At 39.8% G+C, this 21,513-nt stretch overlaps 1 protein-coding gene across 1 annotated transcript in view; it reads right to left on the bottom strand.

The window, feature by feature from the left end:
- Positions 1–33: 33 nt before the first annotated feature.
- The window catches only part of AASS (aminoadipate-semialdehyde synthase), a gene marked incomplete at its 5' end in the record, with an annotated part of 29,306 nt that continues 7,826 nt past the window's right edge, over positions 34–21,513 (bottom strand). Inside the window, 11 exons of the mRNA XM_080393909.1 lie at positions 34–2,578; positions 4,161–4,337; positions 4,670–4,758; positions 4,948–5,063; positions 6,389–6,484; positions 8,727–8,894; positions 10,769–10,909; positions 11,343–11,451; positions 12,786–12,896; positions 13,771–13,900; positions 18,155–18,276. Of these exons, the coding sequence (XP_080250035.1) occupies positions 2,460–2,578; positions 4,161–4,337; positions 4,670–4,758; positions 4,948–5,063; positions 6,389–6,484; positions 8,727–8,894; positions 10,769–10,909; positions 11,343–11,451; positions 12,786–12,896; positions 13,771–13,900; positions 18,155–18,276 (1,378 nt within the window). The 3' untranslated portion in view covers positions 34–2,459. The remainder of the gene's footprint in view (positions 2,579–4,160; positions 4,338–4,669; positions 4,759–4,947; positions 5,064–6,388; positions 6,485–8,726; positions 8,895–10,768; positions 10,910–11,342; positions 11,452–12,785; positions 12,897–13,770; positions 13,901–18,154; positions 18,277–21,513) is intronic.

Here is a 21,513-nt window from a genome sequence, read left to right on the forward strand (position 1 = left end):
TCATTAGACTATAAAGATGACATGACAACAAAACAGGATTTCAGATATATTTTTCAAGCAATCTTGTGCATAAGATACAATTCTTTCCAATAATATGCAAAGAGAAGTCTAATCTTCATACAAAAAGCTGAGAAATAACATCATTTAAGTCTACACTTAGAAAACAAAAAGCAGCATTGCACTGGGAAACAGATTCCGATACAAAATGTTTCAAAAATAGTAGCAGTGTTTCTTGAAAACACTCTGTAGTGCTTTCTTTTAGTGCTCCAAAGAGATCACATACTTGTAAAAAATACCGGTTTTCTTTGCATACTGCATTTCCTAGCAGAAAAGCAAGCAAGGTGCCCACATATATATATATACAGTCACAACTCCATGGTTGTGTAGGAAGGAACTGAGAATTCTCAAGTGAAATCCTGGTCTCACCAAGCACTGGACGGGAAGGGATCAGCAGATACAAGTCTAATTTTAATCCTTAGTTGTAGGCCTTTAATCTACCAGGAGAAGGAGAAGGTATCGGAGAGCAAAACGGTCACTGCAGGCTCCATCCTTAACCCAGCTGCACATACCAGCCACGCACAGACCAACGGCTTGTACGGTCAGCAGGAGGCGAAGCAACTTAGCGGAGCCAGGATTTCATCTGATACTCAGAACACACATGGCACTGTAACAGAATCCAAATTTGACAGTACAAAAGAATTCAGTGGTTCAGTATAAAAAGCCCTCCTCTGACAATAATACTCTACCCTTCGTTCTTCCTTCTCCCTTTGGCTCCTTTCACCCTCCTCTTTGTTGCAGTTGCTACTTCGTTACATCTACACAAAGAAAATCCAAGTCCTGAGTAGCAAGACTTGAAGATCAAAACTTCAGCTATTGTTACGGCTGCTGTTCCTACCAGGCAGAACAACACTGGGAATTCCAGCCCCTCAGAACTGCATCAATAGCACTGTGCTTCTCGGGAGGTAAGAGGCTGTGCATGTATCAGCAAAGTGCGCTTGTGAGCAAAGTTGAAAGCAGACAGCTTCCAGCATCAGTATTCAGCTTTAAAAAAGGGGAGCTCCAGGCCGCTGCGCGGGTACCACTGCGAATGGCACCTGCCCAAAGCATTACACCTCCCAGACCTAACTGGGAAGTCTAAGCCATGCTTGCATTGCAAGGTGGTGCAGAGATCCCTGAGCAAAAGCCACAGAAGCAGCCCTGAGCTGGAAGGAGGCAACTGCTGTTTTGTCAGAGGGAAGCTGCGCTCAGGCTGAAGCTCAGTCCTGGGCTGATGTGGCTAAACCGCCACTAGAGTGGGGCAGGCGTGTCTGCGCAGCGCAGCACTCTGCATCAAATGATCTGGGACGCTGGCAGACTCTCATCAGTCTAAAGTGGCCCTGTACTGAGCAGAATGGATAGGCTCCCAAATGAATGCTTCAAAAGCACGCTAGCAAAAGGACAGAAGCTAACTCAAAAGGTAGTGATTTAAACCTCTAAGCCTACTGCATTTCAAAGCTGCTTATACTACACAGTCTATTCCCTTTTGTAACAGTACTTAACCTGGATGAGGCACACAGTGTAAGTGGAAAGAGTAAACATGTCATCTGGAGCAGCTTCTAAGCACATTAACCGTGTTGTATTTCAGAATGCCCTTCCCAGCTGCAGAGCTAAATGCTAGCGTGCTCTCTTGATAGCACAAGGCAACAGGTAACAGCAGGCATTTCAACACATTGCAGCCAGCTTCCACCGTCACAGGAAAGGGTCTGGGGGGATGCCTGCTTTAAATTCCTCCCACCTCCAATTAATTGAAGTTTACATTCATATGAGATTTCAAAAATATTAAGATCTAGTTTTCAAATATTTAGCAACTGAACACTTTCAAGATTTAACAGGATCTCATTTGCTAGTAGTGCAGAATTTCTAAACTATTTCTTGCATATTGTTATTGTGAAAACATTCACAAATACTGTTAAAGGGAAAGGGGCAACAAGACTTAAAATTTAAGTATCCCTTTCATCTCTGTTATTCTGATAAATTATTCTTACCACACAAACAATCAAACTTAATCAATAGAATTCATTAACCAGACTTTTCCACCACAAAAGAATCCACCAATAGATTTTTCTTTCAGCTTAAATTTGTCTCAATAATAACCCTATACACTTAGAAAATAAACTCTATTAACCAAAAAAAAAAAAAAAACCCAAGATATTTTAGGAAAGATACAAAGGAAAGATCTGATCGATGCTGAAACATGTACATGAAAGCACAACAGATTTCAGAGGAAAATACCACAATTCATGCATATGGGTATCTACAATCTACAGTTTCTACACGAAAGTCAGGCAACTGGTTTTATGGGAGGCACCGTTTGTGTGTGAAATGGCAGGTGCTGCCTTTAACTGATCCCAATCGAGATTCTTAAAGGTGGAGGAGAAAACTAAACAAGGCCAAAACCTGTGTCAATCCACTGCTTCCAGTTACTGTTTGATAACGCTGTGCGTACTGTACACAATGCCTTCTGCCCGGACACGTTCAAGTATTGGTCTATAAACGTTCTTCGTCAATGGTATAACCATGCCTTTGGTGTCTATTTCACCTGAAATAGAGGGGGGGGGGGGGTTGAAACAGAAAGTGTTAAGTGCTCTGCTGGGTTTACTCGACAAGGCTTTGGTTGCAGGGGGCTTCTGTGAGGAGAGGCTGGGGATGCCCCGTGTCAGACACTGCTGGTTCCAGCCTGCTGTAACCACAAGGCACTGCCGAGCCCCTCGCCGTGGATGGGGTGCCACAGGGGACATGTATTTAAGAAAGGGCAAAATGCTGCACAGCCATGAGGAGTGAGGAAAAAAGTGTGAGAAACAGTCCTGCGACATCAGTGTCAGAAAAGGACAGAGAAGGTGCTCCAGGCACCGGAGCAGAGATTCCCCTGCAGCCTGTGGTGAAGATCACGCTGGAGCAGGGGAAAAGCATGAGAAGGAAGGAGCAGCAGAGAGGAGCTGTTACGGACTGACCACTACCCCCATCTCCCATAGCCCTGCACCGCTCCGGGCAGAGCAAAGAGGCTGAGGAATCAGGAATGGAGACGTGAATTTGAACTCAGGAAAATGAAGGGGCGTAGGGAGGAAGGGGTGTGGGTTTTTTAGTTAGTTTGGTTGGTTGGGGTTTTTTTTGGCACCATCCAAACCTATTTTCATTTGCACTGAATTAAATTAATTTTTCCCCACATTGAGCCTGTTTTGCCTGTGACAGTAACTGGTAAGTGATCTCCCTGTCTTTTATCTCAATGCATGAGCTTTTTCATCTTGTTTTCTCCCCGTCCTGCTGAGGAGAAGGAGTAAGGAAGCAGCTGGGTGGGCATCTGGCAGCCAGCCAAGATCAACCCAACACAAATGCAAATATCAATTTTCAGTTATATATGTTTCTAACTTTATATTTTTTACATATATATATATGCAGATTTATCAATCTGGCATTATGTTCTCACACAGCATCAGGATTGTACCAAAGAATAAGGAAAAAAAGTTTTGAAGACATAGTAGCATACACAACTTGAATTTAATTCACAGAGCTGTGAAACTTTGGTTAGGAAAAAAAGCTTCTAAACTTCAAAAGTTTGGGTGGTTGTTTTTTTAAATAACAACAAAAAAACCCAACACAGTTTTTGCTTATTTCAGTTAGCCAGGAGAAGAATGAAGTTCTAAAGATTAAAAGCAAGCAAGGGGAAGTCACACTATTTTCTTAAACATGGTGATTATTAATAGGCAGAGCCTGTCTGTTAATAGATGCACAACATGATCAGGTAACGTGCCCCAAGCCCCACATTTCATTGATCCAGAAAGCAGCGGTGGAAGTAGCTAGTTTGTTCAGCACAGGTATATGTTAGCCTGCTTCACTGTGGCAGAATCAATTTTAATTTACCATGCTAAAGGTCTCCTCTACACAAGTGAAACATTTAAGATTAAATGACTAAAAATCTCTATATAGATTAAGTAATAAATTAAGAGTTGTCACTGAAAGAGCCAAACATGCAGATTAAAAATTCCTGTAAAGAAGATGGGAAAAGTTTGATACCTTTCAAAAAAAAAAAAAAAAGTACATTTCAGAAACACTATACATCTTTCTACAGGCAGGAAGATAGAGAAGGTTGAAATACTGTTACTGAAGTCTGAACAACCACTTACCATCTAGAACCATCTTAGCAGCAATAGCTGTGGGATACCCTACTGTTTTAGCCATCGCGGAGTATCCTTTGTTGTCACCATAGACAACCAGATCGATAAATTTGTCTTCCAAATGACCAGAAGGATGTCTGAGACCTATTTCATTTCTCATAACAATCATGTCTCTCTCTCCAGCGCCTAAGAGAAAACCACAGAAACTATTTGTTACGTTTATTTCAGTCATATCAAGATAAGGGTCCTGATGAGCAAGGTACTATGCACATAGAGCATGTATATCAGGGAATTGATTTAAAATAGGGACTATAAAGGAGGACAGAATGTTAAGATGAAAATAAAAATGTAACAGGGAAATAAAAAGATAAACTGGGGGAGTAGAGAACATCACATGACATTAAAAAACCTAACATGAAGGTTTGTTAATGAAAGCGAACACACTATCCAATTAAGGCTGGTAAGAGACATGCACTTGCTGCACTGAAAGCCACGAAAAGGAAGAGTTTCTCACATACCAAAGGGCAGCTTCTTCTCCATGTGCTTTGCAAGAGCCCCCACAATAGAATCTGCTGCTGGAACTGGTTCATCTCCCAATAAACCTAGCCTGACAGAAGAAATGAGACAGCCTTATATCACTGTCTATCAACAGCATAACCGCAGTTTTGTAATTTCCAGCTCGTTCAGCATATCAGTTTAACAATCTCAACATGGACCAAAATGGCTAGAATTGCAAACCTTTTTCTTTAAAAACAAACAAACCCTTTTAAAAAAAAAAATCACTGGAACATTTTACCATTCCACTGCCTCCAGCTGACGTTTGTCCTTTTCCAGTTTGCTAAATACAGCTTCCTTAAGAACATGGTACTCAGCAGATGGCTTAACTCCAATTAGTTTGCACATGAGCTCTTTCTGTATTAAAAGAAAAGAAAAGAAAAAAGTTCCTGAAGGCCTGACATCTGTCCCTGCTCCTTTTCAGACAGTTTAGAGAACCCACTGCTCCACTAAGCTCAGTTAATATCCAGGACTTCAAGAAGACAGATCATGTGTACAGGGAAAATGAGATATTTTGACATTTTTAATTGCAACGAGTGAGAATAGGAGTCATTTTTCCTAAAACAGTTTGTACCTTACTACTCAGCCGCTTCCCCATACTTTCTAGTCTTATTCCTTCCTCTGACAATGAAGAAAGAACATAGAAATCTATATACACAAGGAACACTGGGAGGATGTCAGGGTAAAAGAGAAGCCACCTGGAGACAGCCACAGAGCCAGGAACTTTCAGCTGGTCTAGAGATGGAGAACATTCCTTTCAAAAGGAAGGAAACAGATCTATGAGATGAACAAGGCTCTGGCAATCCCAGGAATACTACCAAAAAGCTTTTTCATATTTTTTTTTCCTTTTTTGAGCATACCTGAAGGCCATTTCGTGCTATATAGATGCTAATTATTGCTTTCTTCATTCACAGCAAGACAGATAATAAATAAATGGAGCTATGAAAAAGATATGAAGCAAGCAAGAACTGCAAAGTCTGTTTAGAAGCTCAGTATAGTCTCTCTCCTCTGCTTCCCAGGCAGAGTAGATAAAGGGAAAGTACTAAGACGTAACAACACTGCTGAGACAAGGTTTGCAGTGAGACTGATTTGTTTACAGTTATTTTCACAGATCACATGACACTATACTTCTTCACTGAGGCTCGAAGGACTGGAAATTCTATCCATCTTTGCATAGAAAACTTGAAGATACCAACCGTAAAATTGAAAGTAGACAAAAGTATTCTCAAAAAAAAAAAAATTCCCATACAGCAGCCCCAAAACTCCTCAAGTTTGGGAAGTATGTGCTGTATTTCAGTCAGAAACATTTTGAAGAACTTTATGAAGTCCGAGGTATATTTGGTATTTTTAAGCTTAAGCACTCATCAGTAGAAATTAATCTGAGCGGTTCTTCCATAATACTTTTGATGTCATACACTTTGTGTATGCTTCATACGTAAGTCGGAGTCATACATACTGAAGTTATACCCTTCACTTTGTGAAGACTCTCACTTCTCTCTGGGAAACCTGTTCCAGCACTGTACTACATTCCTGCTGAAGAAAAGCTTCCTAATTTCCAGGAACAAAAAGCAAAGACGACCAGGATGCAATACAAGATTCCCATTGCTAAGCACACCCGAGCCTAGCGATAAGACAAACACTAATAAAACAGGAAAGGCGGCACAGTAATCAGAGTAACTCACCCAGGTTAGAGGTGGTGAGGTTGAGCTTAGCAAAGGATAAGGGTCAGGGTTAATTAATCCTAGTTTTACAAAGCCTCCCATAGTTTTGGAGTATCCCTGAAATAAAAGAATAACAGTTAAAAATAATAATCACTTGAAACCGAGGTGTTTCTCTTTGGTTTGAATATAGGTGGTAGACACAGCCATGGTAGTGTTGAGCATCATTTTCATGGGAACGCAGCCACAGTAACATGACACCAGTGGGGTTACTGCTACAAAGCAGCACCTTCCCCAGCCCCCCTCCACCCCTCCCTCTACTTTTTCAATACGCTCTTTAATTACTTATTCTGCCATTCTGCCATCAATACTTCCATGGCAAGTAGCATTGGTTCATGAGATCAAAGGGCTAAGCTGGCCAGCACTAGCTCCAACTCCAGCACGTCATTACAGATGGGGTTATATCAGCCAGCTGGCCCATAAATAAACTAGTGAGTACAGAGAGCCCCACACTGAGCTCAGCTCACCCCAGTTTTACACCAGTGTGATTGTACGGACATCAGATAAACTGATTTTAAAGATAAGAATTCAGTGTGTTTGTAGCTTTCCTTCAGGAATACCCGAGACACAACCAGGACAGCAGTGGAACAGCAATTCAAAGGAACAAAGGCTGCAATAGGCTGCACAATAGAAGAAGTCTCAGCTGGTTTCTGCTTATTTTTGTTTGTATCCCCTTAACGCTCCCACACAGCTGCTGGATACCTGAAAACACACAAGTGACTATAAGCACTGTAAAAAAGCAGAATGGTGGAAATAAAGGACCCTGAAAGAAGGCAAATTATAATTAGAAGCCACCTCCACCAGCGCTGTTATCAGCTCAGATGGCCTTGCAGTGAGATCCTTCTATGACACCTCTTTTTAAACTGACTCCATTAGCGACCTGAACTTACTTTAGAAATGAGTGCCTCTACAGAAGGCACTCTGAGGAGATGTTAGCCTGCACACCGAATGGATTGTTTCTGCACTGCACCACAGCAGTACGTGCAAAAGGCCAACATTAACTTCTGCCCCGCTCAGCATTACACTCTGGCATGTAGGTACCACACAGGTATGGCTCTTCCACACAACCCTACCAAAAATCACCCCAACCCAAAGCGATGGGCCTTTGGGGGTGAAGAAAACAACACTAACGACAGAAACATCATTCTTGCAACACGCTGATAACAACTCTTCATGTCACCCTGACATTTTTGGTTTTCCTTGTGCTAACACTTATACAAAAGAAGAAAATTTTACCAGGCACCAAATGGAATAGTAGACACTGTCATATTAAGACTTCATGGTGAGACAAATGCCTTCAACATATATTTAGCTTCTGAACAAGAGATCGTATCTAGACTGACAAAAACAGAACTACTGCAATTTGTAACCCTTTATTCCCCCACATTGGCCTTCCATCTTCTTTTGTTAAGCAAGTCTCCCTCTCAGAAATAAAGAAAAAATCCTGTCTTACTGCAACAGAAGAATTAAGAAGGGCATACACATTCCTCAAGCTCTGTACAAAGCAACAATAACTTAAACCTTGACATGAACCTTAATTCAATAGACATATCATGAGGTCCATACAAGCTTTTTCAAACCTTCAATATGGTTTTAGGTTTATTCCTTCTTAATGTTTATTGACTAACAAAATAATTTTTAAAAGAAATCTGGCAGAAAAATACTATGTTTCAATTCTGCTTTGTACACTTAATAAATGAAAGGAAAAGAGTCTATCAGTTAGAAGAAAAACATATTTTAGTTGACTAATGAAAACATTAAAAACCACTTAAATTCAAGATTTCTAGTTACTTAATGAAAAACTTTCTCAGTTTGATGGGAAACCATACTTTTCTGTAAGATTTTTACATTATGTTTTTCATAGAAATATAAGCAACAAACTCTAAGTTCAGATTTTTATCAACCGTAAAAGAATAGATCAATTTTTTAAAATATATAATGGCAACACACATCACACAAATCTGTCAGATGTAATTTTTTTTTAATCTTCTATTGCTCTGACACCAAAAAGAGCACAAAAGAAACAGATACAGACTATGCAAGCCAACTGACCAGTTCCCTAAACCAAGTAAAACACTTTTTCTGGTTTGCAACAAACACCTGTTTAATCAAACCAAGTAAAGCTACATTAAAAAAAAAAATTAAGAGTAGTGCTTTCAGTTATGACTCAATTGGGATAGTGGAGATCTCGTAAGTAGCAAATACAGAGCTATAAAAAGCTGACTTTTAAATACACAGTTTTCTTGAAATGGCAACATTAATCTCTTGAGGAAAACAATAACTAATAACAACAACAACTTACTTTGTATCTTAAGGTGCCTCTCAACAAAGTATGAGCTGTCTGAATACCATATGGCTCAGCATATTTGGTACTATCTCTGTTAGGAAAACCTTCAAGGTTTAATCCTGGGAAAAAATCCATCGGAGTAACAGAATCAAGTAACGCTCCTCCAGCTGGAATATTGATAATCTAAATTTTGTGAAAGAACAGCAATATTACTTCAATGCAGTGTTACTTATTTTACAACAGAAAAGATGAAGTATGCTCAAAATAGGAACAATACACTTAGTTTTTCTGATACAAACAAAGACTCAATCTAAATAAAACAGTTGCACAAGCCATTTAACATATCCTTTTTTGATATATTTAAAAAGCATGGAGGAGCATGCACTATGTCAGCCATTACTAATCAAAGGGCTAAACCAAGCCACATTCTTCTCACACACATTGATAATTCCTGCTGCACCTATATAAAGGTGGCAGGTTCCCATTTCACTTACATTACTGTAATTTTGGAGCATCTCCCCAAACTACACCAGTGTGAAGGGAGATTCTGCCCATAGGCTCCCTGCTTTTTGGTCGATTTTTTTATGGGGGAGGTAAAGGCAAATGCAAAGAGAAGAATGGGGTTGTTTTTTCTTTTCTTAAGATTAAAACAGATTAGGTGGTATCAATAAAACTGCTGCCCATGTGTATCTTGCAGCAACAAAGCACAGAGAGAACGAACCATTGAAGGAAAACAAAATAAGGTTGACTATTTCTATTACCACTCCCAATCAAAGCCTTGAACCCTGCTTCCTTCAAGCAGCTGATGCATAGATCTACTATGCAGCATCAATACAAACTCATCTTATGACTTCTGAACAAAGGGGCAAGGCTTCCCTCTATAATAAAGACTACAGCAATGAAGTCTGCAGCAATGTTGAAAGTGTTTGTTAGGTAAGACATGACACTACTGTGGAAGAATCCTGCACAACAGTCAAAGACTGTGGCAAGGAGGAAAAACTGCACAATTTACTGACAAGTTCACATAGTGCTCTCATAATGAATCATTCATATGCATGACCTTATTTTTCCTAGCAGTGGGTGAACCAGGTCAGAATTAAATAAGAAACGTTTTCACATCCTCCAAGAGATCCTTCATCTGAAACTTGTAACTATGTGTTGTTGCTTTTAAAATAGCGATGCAGTGTACAATCCCTGAATTTCTCTTTTCTTACTGCAATAAGAACATTAGAGCACCAAAATGTCACGATAAAACATCTCAAAAGACTTCTCAGTTTTGCAGATCAAAAAGTTTAGATAATTAGCTAAACTTTACCGTGGTTATACAAGGCAGTCTCCTTGACATTTGAAGAGCCCCTGCTCAGTAACTACTCTGAGCAAGTTAGAGTGATCAAACAAATAGGACTGGAAAGCAGAAATGTGATGATGGCTTGCAAGAGCTTTGCACAAATCTGTTATGATCTTTCCATAAAACAGATGCAGTGACTTTTGCTAAGTTAAGTCTACTCTAATGACTCCTGCACAAACAGCAAAATAGAGCTTATATAAAACACATTAAAAAGCACTGTACACTGTCACAAAACCCATTCAGTGAGCTATTGGTATTACAGATCGTACCAAAAGAAAAAGAAATCAAGAGTTCTGCTATACTCTGTGCAAGTACAGAATGAAGCTATTTGGTTTACAACCATGACTAGACAGAAAAGCATGCAGAAGGATGCACTCTCATCTTTGTTTCACAGAGCCAAAGACAGGGCAATCAAGTGACAAAAGCAACACACAACAGGGATAGAAGCTGGACCCCGAACACCAACCTCAATCCACTGTCATTAGAACGTGCTCCTTCAGTTTCCATATAGTAATTCAGAATTAAGCTGGCAGCAGCCAGGCACTGTCACATACCAAACATATGATTAAGTGATGTATGCAACTGGCTTCGGCAACTGAGTCTCACTGGCTTGAAAGTAAACCCAGTACCTTACAAATCCCAGTTCCCTCCTTAGCCCAATCCCACCTTCTTTGTCTAGCTTTAAATGGAAATGTTAGGATTACTTCACCTCTCCATTTTTTAAATACGTAGCAGACTGAACTGTATTCAGTAACACTCCTTGTGGGCTCCAGCTGAACTTGTATCTCAGAGGATTGTCAGAGTGCTCTGGAGCTGGCAGGCCACCGCAGAAAGAAGTGTAAGATACAACCTGTCAGATTTATCCACAGGAAAGAAACAATGAAGAGAGGACAGACCAGGATGCAAACAGTACAGAGCTACCCTGAAGAATCCCCATTAGTTCATAAAGTCTTTTCTGTTGACGTTATCCCCCAAATGGGCCAAATCAGAAGATCTACAGTGGACAGGGAAAATAAAAAGAATTTCACTGAGAAACAGCGTCAAGCCGTCACTGCAGGCACTGTCCATAAAGGAGAGGAAATCAAAACACACACTGAGGCAAGGCCATCTTAGTTGACAGCCTCACCAATCAGATTAGTTGGCACCAAATTCCAAGCATCAGGAAAAGTAAAGTGTCCAGAGTCCATTACACATCAGTGATGTGCCCAAAAATTGGGTGGTGTTAAAGGAACAACTTCGCTAATAAAATCTTGGCAGAACTACGCACTACCTGCCGACCTTACCGTAGCACCAACTTCTTTTGCCTTGTCAATACATTCCATTGCCAACATATGGTCAAGACCAGGATCCAAACCCATTTCGCTGATAACTGTAATACCAGCAGCTTCTACGCTAAAAGTAACAGAAATGCAGAGCTGTCAGAATATTCACTATTACTGTCCTTTTATTCAGGAAATCTGTCCAACTGAGGCTCAGTGAACTTTCCCCAACACAGTAAATTCTGGGCTCTGCCTGCAGCTTGTGGAAAAAACCCAAAAGCAGATGTTAAAACCTGAAAAGCGACAACTGGCTAACAGTCATTCTAGCCTCGGTTTCTCTTACTTTGCTGCAACATCTAGGGGCTGCTGGAAAAAGAAATTCCTACCAGCGACTGCATATCTCACGTTCTCCTGAACAGTGCAATAACGCAGGAAGGTGGCAACGCAGAGGACAGCACAGACCTCGTCATAATTGCCCTAAACAGCACCTGCAGGGCAGAGAGACTGAAAGGCCTCCTTTCCCAAGCCACAAGCATTTGGGTTTTCTTTTATTAACAGTTGCCTACGCTCCCAGAGCAGCTCACTTATCACCCCAAACTGAGGTAATTTATTTTATTTTGAAAATCACTTTGTGTTTTGACAAATGAGAAGTGTCTTTTTGTTTGTTTGGGTTTTTTTGTTTTTTTTTTAAGAGTGTGATATGACCTCTTGGCATCGCAGAAAGAAGGGGGAGAGGCCTCTAAATCTCCCTCATTGTCTGCAACACTGGTTCTCTACCTGTCCAGCTTTCTCTGTTTTACCTCTGGTACAGGCACAGCATGCACAATTCTCATCTCATTCACTTGAATTCAATTCACTGTTTCTGGTAGCATGACTGAGAGGAGTGTCTAGATGAAACTCCACGCTCAAAACAACTTCCACTCATAGAATAAGTAGGACAACAGAAACATTAGAATAGTTAGAACTGTCACCAATTTGAGACTAATATAGTGGGCCTGTCCAAAAGAAGGCGGCATGAAGGAGGATATTACTGTAGATACAATAAGCCAAGAATGAGTTTTTGTCAGGATGCAAAGGATGACAAACAAGCTTGCTGTCACTGGTAGAACAGGAGAGCGCAGCTGCTCAGCTTGAGTATGAGCCCAGCTTAAACATCCTAACAGGTCGGAGGAGGGTGGGGAAGGCACGCTATCATGGAATAAGATGGTGCATGCAAAAGAGCATGTTCCAGTGTTCAGAGCAGTAGCCTGACCAGGTTGGGGTATGCACTCATTTCTCTGCTCTGCCACAGCCTCCACATGCAACTTTGGGGAAAGGTACTTGATCCTCCATCATAGTAAGAGAAGGAGAAAGAATGCAGAAAACAGTGATTCACAATAAGCATTGCAGGTGTAACAGACTGCAAAATATTCAGATAATGCACTGAAGAAGAAAGCAACACCAGGGAGATACTACTCTTATACCTACCTCTCCTGGAGTTCCTTCATAGCTGGTGTTAAGTAGCTGGCTGTTACCAAGTTCACTTTGCTGTCAATACATTTCTTAGCAACCAAAGGATGTGCTGAATAAGGCAGCAAACTACAAATGAAGGAGAATTATGCAACATCAAAACCCAACCAGTTACTTATGTTGTTACTGGAAAATGAGAAATATTTTTTTATGTCTACAAAACAGCTCAAGGAAATGCAACGGTCACACCTGCCTTGCCCTGAGCAGTTTCATACCTACATAACTGAAATGCTACCCTATCGAAGGGCATTGTATGCACTCTAAAGGGTGCAGGACAATAGGGGAGTCATTCTTTAGACAGCATCTTTTGTCACACTTTTCTTTGTAAAAAACAAACCACTGACCTCTTTTCAAGGCCACCTTCTAAACAGGCATGCTGGAAGTTTAGAAGATGCAAAACTGTAAAACCATCCTTGAGAAAGCTTGCATGACAACAGTCTTACTGAAGTACTTTGTGAAAAGCATGCTCTATGTGGAAAGGAAACAATACTCACAACATCCATAGCAAAAGGGACAAAACGGCAAAGACTATGAAGTCATTTCCTCCTGTTTCAATACCAGGAACAAGATTTTTCTTAATGGGATATTCAGGAGAAATGCCCAAGATGCCAGAATTTTGCCTGCTCTTGCAAACCTGCACATTTGATCCCAGGAACACACACACTGGTGGACACAACTGACCCCTCACGCTAAGAAGGCTGTCCATGTGATTGGCGAACATTTCTAAAGAGGTGCTGCAGGCAAAGCCCCTTTAAAGTCCCAGTGCCCTGCTATGTGAGAAATCAGTGGCCAGTTACAACCATTTACATACACAAATATAACCCCAGTTCTTGGGCATTCAAAAAAAAAAAAAAGTTACCATATTGATTTAAGTCAGTGAACTAGGAGAAAGAAGCAGCACAACTTAGGGTTGAGCCTATCATGTTTTACACAGAATTCTGACCTGATGACAAGCTCATGTTTCTTCACCAAAGAGGAGAGCTTTTCCTCATCCTTAATGACATCCATATGAACTGAAGTAACGTTGCTGTATTTTTTTGTCAATTGTTCAAGTTGTTCCTTCATGACAGATGCTGTTTTAAAAGCAAAACACATCAACTGTTACCTAAAGATGAAGGTAAGTCCAAAGCACTCCCATGTATAATTATGCTTTACACACACTTCCTCATTCCTAAAGAGAAACACTTCAATGGATCCAATTAGCAACTTTGTGGGTGTACTTGAAAGTTTTAACTGCAGTTTTGCTATCAGCAGACTAGGTCAACAGAAATTATTTACACAAAACTAGAAGTCATCTCCCTTATTTTCCACTCTATGATGAAGTGGGTCTGAAACATGACATAAAGGACTGTTAAACCTGTCCTTGTGCAATAGGACACCCCAGAACCCACTGGCTCCCTTGCATCATGTGCATGTGTCCTTCCATCACGGTTTTCTACAGCAACACTGTCTACATTTGCCAGGTAACTGGGCATCCACACGGTGGGAAAACAGATAAACTAAACAGAAAGAAGCACACATTCACACCTAAGTGGTTTTTTTTAGAGAGAGGGAAAAAAGTCTGCTGAATGAATGCATGTCCTGCAGAAATGTGTCTCAAAAGTCTTGTTAACTAGTTGCATAAAGCCAACACTTTTATTATAGTCTACCCAGGGTTGTGATACACCCCAAAAGCATACTCCTGTGTCTTTAACTCTGACCCCTAAAAAAACACCTGTGGCAAGGTATATTCTAGATTTTAAAAAACATACATACTGGAGGTTCAGTGTTTTCTGTCTTAAATGAACACCTGCCACTCCTCGGTAAGTGTCAAAACATACTGAAAAAGACATTAAAGTTTTCAAAGAACAAGTGAACAAACCACTGATAGAAGGATAAAAGCAGATTCTTTTGGAATCCTTAAAAATGCACTGTTATCTTGGATCTAGAAGTAGACCAGTTAAAGAAAGTGTTTGAGGGTGAAGAATGCAAATAACAGTCACACAGGTGCCTGAATGTGTACGTTCAGGCTTGAGGAAAGTTTTAGAGAAAGATCAGGAGAAAGCCACAAGAGCTGTAGTAAACACTTCTATTGATATAGGAGAAGGTAGCTCACCTGAACTAGAACAACAATCCTACCATGCAATGTCTAGGAAAAATAAAATAAAGACGACCAGCAGAAAAATTTAACAACAGCTCTATTATGTCCAGTCAAAATACCACTATCACATTCAGAGAGACCAGTATTTTAATTTTCTGGGGGGAGACCAGAGTATTATTGGAAAAATTCTTAGGGGTAGGGAGTCAAAAGGATCAGACAAATGAAAAACTTAAAAAAAGGAGAGAAAGAGAACCAAAGTTAGGGTGACAAGTAGGAACTCACTGACATCCCACATGCAGCACTAAGAAACCAAGCAGCAATTTCTTTTCCTTATTGATTTGGTGGACAATCAGAGAATCACACAATAGACTTGATCTTCATGCTCTGATCTGGGGGGGACATCACCCCTTGAGTCTACCAGCCCTTACTTAAATGAGTCATCCAGTGGCCTGCTTGGCAGAACAATGTGTAGGAGAAAACCAGAATGCCAGAAAACTCACACCATGGTCCTAGATGTATTAAATACTATTGGCATTCATGAGCTCATCAATTTGTGGGAGAAGCACTGCATAACTAGAACGGTAAGGGGGAAAAAAATAATAATTGCCTACCCCAAGAAGGGCCTTTCCTTGCAGGTTTACAACCTCAAGTCAAACAGAATAATTAAATAGCATTGAAACAAGAAGGGGTTTTGTTCTAGCTTTGCCTTTCACACAGAAATACAGAAAAGGCATGCCTGGTGTTTCTTATTTCATGAAATACTGAATTGCACAAACTCTTGAGAGAAGATTGCAATGGAAAAATTGTATGCTCAATGTGTTTCAAAGTTTTGGCTTAGCATCATCCTGCTGAAAAACAACCATTTTCAAGTAGTGCAACGATTTATCTTGAGGCACTAAAATATCTAAAGTATTTCAGGTCACTATGCAGTACATATTCTCTCCTGGTTTTAAAAATGGTCGTTTATCTTACCTAGCCAAATAAATGCAGAGGTGAAGTATTCAATCAGTTTTTGACAGCAGTAGCCATTTCTGCAAAAGCACAGACTACTTCACTGAAAAGCAAGAAGCTAACTGGAAGTCCAGGATTGGAAAAAGTCCAAAAAGAAAAACTTGGTTTTCTTCTTCAGGCTATGCTGGGTTTAAGTGAGACAGCAAAACCTTAACTAGTTTTATGGTCTTGATGAACATGCAGGCTCAAAACAGCTACTTAACAGATTCAGTAAACAAGCATGTGTCCAGGAAAGCTTACTCCATCCCTCATTCCACACAGCCACACATTTATAGGTAAATCTGGTTAAAAAAGGAATCTTTCAAAACTCTGTTCCAGTACATTTTAACAGAATCCTTATTTATAGATTATATATTTTTTCTTTTATATATAGATAGATATAAATATATATGCTAATAGATATATACCTAAAAGAACAACTTAATAGCTTAAAACAAAAACAATTCACATCATTTGCCATTTTTAACATAACAAAGATAAAAACATTAAGCTTTTGCTTAGGCCAAATATGACTAAAAAGCCTAGATTCAATCTGACTAGTTTCAATATTCACCTATGGCTTAGTCCTACCAATCCTGCACATGCTCATAATTATCACTAAAAGAGAGAAATCCATCCAGTCTCTGCCTGCCTCTGCTTGTTCCTTCCTACTGTCAGCCCTTACCATTATAAGGAAAGCAGAACTGAGAGATCAAGGTTAAGGCAAGAAGTATTTGCTGCACCTAACAAAGTCAGTTGGTTCTTGTCCCAGCTCACCATGCTGCCAGCACAAGGATGGCAATGCAAACACAGCCGGGAGAAAGGAATAAGCAGTGAAGGCAGCAGGTGGGCACAGGCTTACAGAGAATTAAAAGCATCTGTGCCTCTGACTTGGGGCCTTATTTCCTTATGGCCTTTCCAAAGTCAATGGGAAATAAACACTGTCAGAGGATGATCCTCCATACGCTACTAATCAACTTGTGCTGCAAGAAAAGAGGTAAGCAAAATCATCTACAAATTCAAACCAAAAAAAGTTGGTTACACAAAGGTTTCCCAATTAAGATTTTTGTTGCTTGGACTTAAAATGGTGCAGCTTAACAGTAGGGAAATAAGTATGGCACTGCCACATGTATTTTATGCTTTCTTCACCTACCTGCCTACTGTCAAGTATTAAAGTAACATCTTTGTATCTCCTTCCTTCTGAGGGGTTTTTTTTTTGGGTGTGCTGTAGAAACTAGGTGGTTTTAAGCTATCCAGAGAAGAGGCACCTATGTTTGCTCAGTGCTTGGCAAAACAAATCTTCCAGTTCACCTGGTTTCCCTTACTGCTACTGTATTGCAGAATCAGATACAGCCTCTATACCGATGAGAAGATGGGCACTGCACATTGCTGTAATGCTTCCCTGTTCACTGCATCAGGCAGTGCTAGCAATAAGGTTGCAGCTTCCTTAGAGTTCCCCTCTTCTTCCTAGTAAATTTTTTCCCAGGGATTAAAAATACTATGGTTATCACTGCAAAGGGTAGCAAAAGCAGCCACATATGAAAGCATTATGAAGAGAAGAAACAAATAAAAGCAACAACAATAACAACGAAGATCAACACAAATACAACAGCAAGTTCTAAAGAAAACCACTTTCCAGCAAAGTTATCTTTCAGGCAATACAGCCTGAGTTTTAAATCTGAAATCAGAGAATCAGGGTAAAGTCATCACTGAGGGTACAGAAAAGTGTTTCTGCAATTCCCAGCCTGAAATATGCTACAGATAAAACCAGAACAGAGGAATAAACAAGTAGGCGTGTGAGGCTTAGGAATAAACAAGTAGGGTAGGTTTGGGTCGGAAGGTTTACCACCACAGTACTGGTTATAACAACAGCAGAGCATTCACTCATACAGATGTATATTAGAACAATTTCATCTTCTTGTTGTGTGAGGCTGAAAACACAGCCTAGCACCAACAAAAGTGACTGACTAGCTATAAAACCAATCCCAAGCCTAAAGCAAATACTTCTAATTTCCCTACAGGTTACACATGCAAACAGTAAACTTTTAATGTGGCTATGTCATTTTCAAATGAATTACATAAACGCAAAATGATCACAAAGATACAGAATCCTTTTCTGCTGTGCATAATAGCAAAGATTTTCTTTATCGGTTCTTAGAACCAGATCCATTTATTACTTATGAGAAAGGTTCTGTCACACTAGCAGGTTTAAATAAGACAAAATTTTTCAATGAAAAACAAGCAAAGTCTTACATACCAACTGTGATGCCAACACTGGAATCTCTAGTGAGATATTCAAGTACGGGGCCAGAAACATAGCCGGATCCGAGCAATAAAACCCTCTTCTTATTACCCATCTTCAGTGACTGAGCGTGTTCCCTATGAGGTGTTACAGGCAAAATTAAAAACCACACAGAAGAAGGAAACTGTAAGCTGCTAAAGCTTACAGAATAAGTATGTTTTACTAAGACAACAAACCAAGAACTCTATTCAGACCAAGAGTCAAGTTCCTGGCTATCTAACCCAAGACTGTTCAGTACTGCTTCCATCATGCTTCACTTCTGCTGCATAACTTCTAGTTTCTTTCCTCTAATATAAACATCATCAAAGCCATCAACATCTCCACTGCTTCTCCAGTTGCTACTGGCTGTTAAATAAATTCTTCCTCAGTTGTCACTCTCATTTCTCCCCATGGCCAAATTACTGTAACCTGATCACTTGAGGACCACCAAGCTGACTCTCATGCTGGGCTGTGAAAAAGGGATTCCAGGCTCTGCCTCGCTCCCTTTGCATCCCAGGTACTGTTACAGTACGCAACACCATGCTGGTGAAAGCGCATTTTAGGTAAGCTATACTAGGTTCATGTTAGTCCATCATACAAATATGACAGTCAATAAAAGTCAAATAAAAGTAAATGCCCGATTAAAAAATCCTGTTTGCAGGTAAGAACTCAGATTTGAAAACCATCACTGAGTATTTCAACCCAGCCTCTACTACTCTCAGAAATAAATTTAAGCAGCTCTCCTGTTGACTTTCAATATAAAATGTATTCACATCAGATTTTGCATTTCTTTTTGCCAACCAGAAAAACATAGTTCAACAGTTGTTTAAATCTGCTTTCATAAATGCATAAAGTATAGTAGAAAACCACATTTTGGTTGTTTACAATTATTTTTCCTTTTAGCTTAAATTTGCATTAAGTTGTAAAATCAGGATTGTAAAACTCTTTGTCTAAAAATCATCATTGTGCAGATAAAAACTAATTTCTTAAAGCACTTTTTATTGTTGAAGGAAAGGATGCTGGTCATTGCCCTATTTTTTAACCTAATTAATGGAGAATGAGGTTTGGCTTTTTCTTATCCCATAACCTGAAAACAGATTTCAATAAATAGGCAGGACCTTCAAAGATACAGATTTATCACGCATAAGCAAGTTCCTCAATTTCCCCTTTATCTACTAAGCCTATATACAGGCATACACTGCAGTGTGGATTAAGCCAAAGAAAGAATCCTGACCTCTAGCTGCAAGCTCCAGGTCCGCTTTACTTAAAGCTATAGTCCTTAGAAGAGGACTAACCATATGTCTACTAAATAATGTTTGGTTCAGACCTTTTGGGGGCTCCACATGGCATCCATAAGTCAATTTTTGGTTGCATTTTTTCAGTTCAAAACAAGCCATAATAATGAAGGATGGTGTTGCAGCCTGCCAGAGCAATACCTAACAGCATGACAAGAGTGGTACTGTATGACCTGAAGCATGGCATGAAGTACCTGAGTACCATAAGTACGAAACAAGGCCTCAAACAATAGCCTTGAAAGACTACTCTGAGTGAAGAGAGTTAAATCAGTACCATATACGTCTGTATCATCTGCCTGAAGCACGTTCCAGCCTACTAACTGTGTCTAAGTATTTGTAAAGCTTGAATAACTCTCCACAATTCCAGATATTCCATCCTTCCTTCCTCTACTTTCAGGCTTAATTATTTTTTTTAAAGTCATTAATTTCAGTTCATTAAATCTGAAGGACGTTCCAATGTATCACTACTAACATATCTAAATTATTGCTATAGATTACTGCACATTTTGACCTTTGTACAAGTTTTACAGATTTGATTTTTAAAAAAAAGTTAAAATATTATTTAATCTATTCACAGAAAGCCTCCTAAGCCCATCATATCCTTTCATATGACAAACCCAAGGACCCTACTACTACTACTATCAATTCTAATAAAGCATCTTCCACAGCTACACCCTTATGGCCAAGGGAAAAGAAAGAACTCCTCTCCATCCTTTACTTATAGGGAGCAGTAGTGGTATGCAGGAGCTTGGAGCAACAGTGTTGATGAAGAGACTTCCTATATGAAAGAAACGTGGATTTTACAATCAAACTTATATTTATTAAAAACTTTTCCAGTCTCCAGAATGAGGTCACACTTGGATCAAACGTAGCATGTCTGCTCTAGAAGAGGGACAAACATGAGCTACCAAATAACCCATCAAGAGGGGGAACAGAATCTACACAGTCCCAGAAAAGAACATTTCAGATTATGCCTCTTCTCTACATACAAGTTTAAATGATTCAGTTATGTTAACCTATGAACAAATAACAGTAATACTTAGAGGCCCACATTGTTAATGGAAGTGTGGATGAGAAATTGGTAGCAGGTTTGAAGCAAGTAAAGGTGAAAAGATGGAAAAAAACCTCAGTAACTATCAAACTGCTCCTGCATTCTAATGGCGCTCAGGACAGTTCAGCTCATGCAGTCTGGCTATCCTATGTCTGAAATGCTCACAAACTTCCAAAGGGTAAGCAATTAGTCTAAATAGAGCCCTCAGAAACTAAACTAGACGCAGCATAATGCTTTGTTAGAGTAATAACACAAGCCACGTATTCCTACAGAGTCTAAAGAAGAGCCTATCTCTAGCTAAATCATCACAACTTAAGCAGTGCTTTCATTTGCACTATCTCCAAAGCCTGCAAAGGGTATTGTTAGCAGGTCTTGCTGTTCTGACAGCTAAGTAAGCAACACCAATGAACAACTGAACATCACGTGCAACACAGGTATGCAGAAATATCAAAAATCTACCCAGAAAAAACCCTTTGGGAATGAAGTCTCCAGCTTCTCAGGGTAGTTCACACAAAACCATGAAAAAAGAAAAAAACCCAACCAGATTATCGTGCTGTGTAAGAATTACAAAAATTTGTTACTGAGACAGCCTCTTGAGGTTGTGTACCAAACAGCACAAGACAAAAATCACTGAGAGCTGAAATCTTGGAGAGGCAAACAGCATGTTACTTTGGGTGGAAAACACATCTATAGTTAATCATGCACAAATTCATAACCAGAACTCCCAAAGGAAACTGGAGAAGTTTAGCGTGCAGAAGTCAACACACTATGCTTTTAGTGCATAGTGCATGCAGTACTTGTGGTCAGACCGATTTCAACTTTTATATGATGTACAGCGCAGCTGGCATTGACCATGAACATGCAACCAGAGGTACCCACATATTGTCAAATTAATACTTTTCATAGGTGAACAGTAGGTGTTTGCTAACAATAGGGAACAAGGGGAAGAGAAGGGATATCCAGGTTATTTATACTTCTGTCAGCTTAAT

This window comes from Falco punctatus (assembly GCF_963210335.1).
Source record: "Falco punctatus genome assembly, chromosome: 6".
In the NCBI taxonomy this organism is placed as follows: domain Eukaryota; kingdom Metazoa; phylum Chordata; class Aves; order Falconiformes; family Falconidae; genus Falco; species Falco punctatus.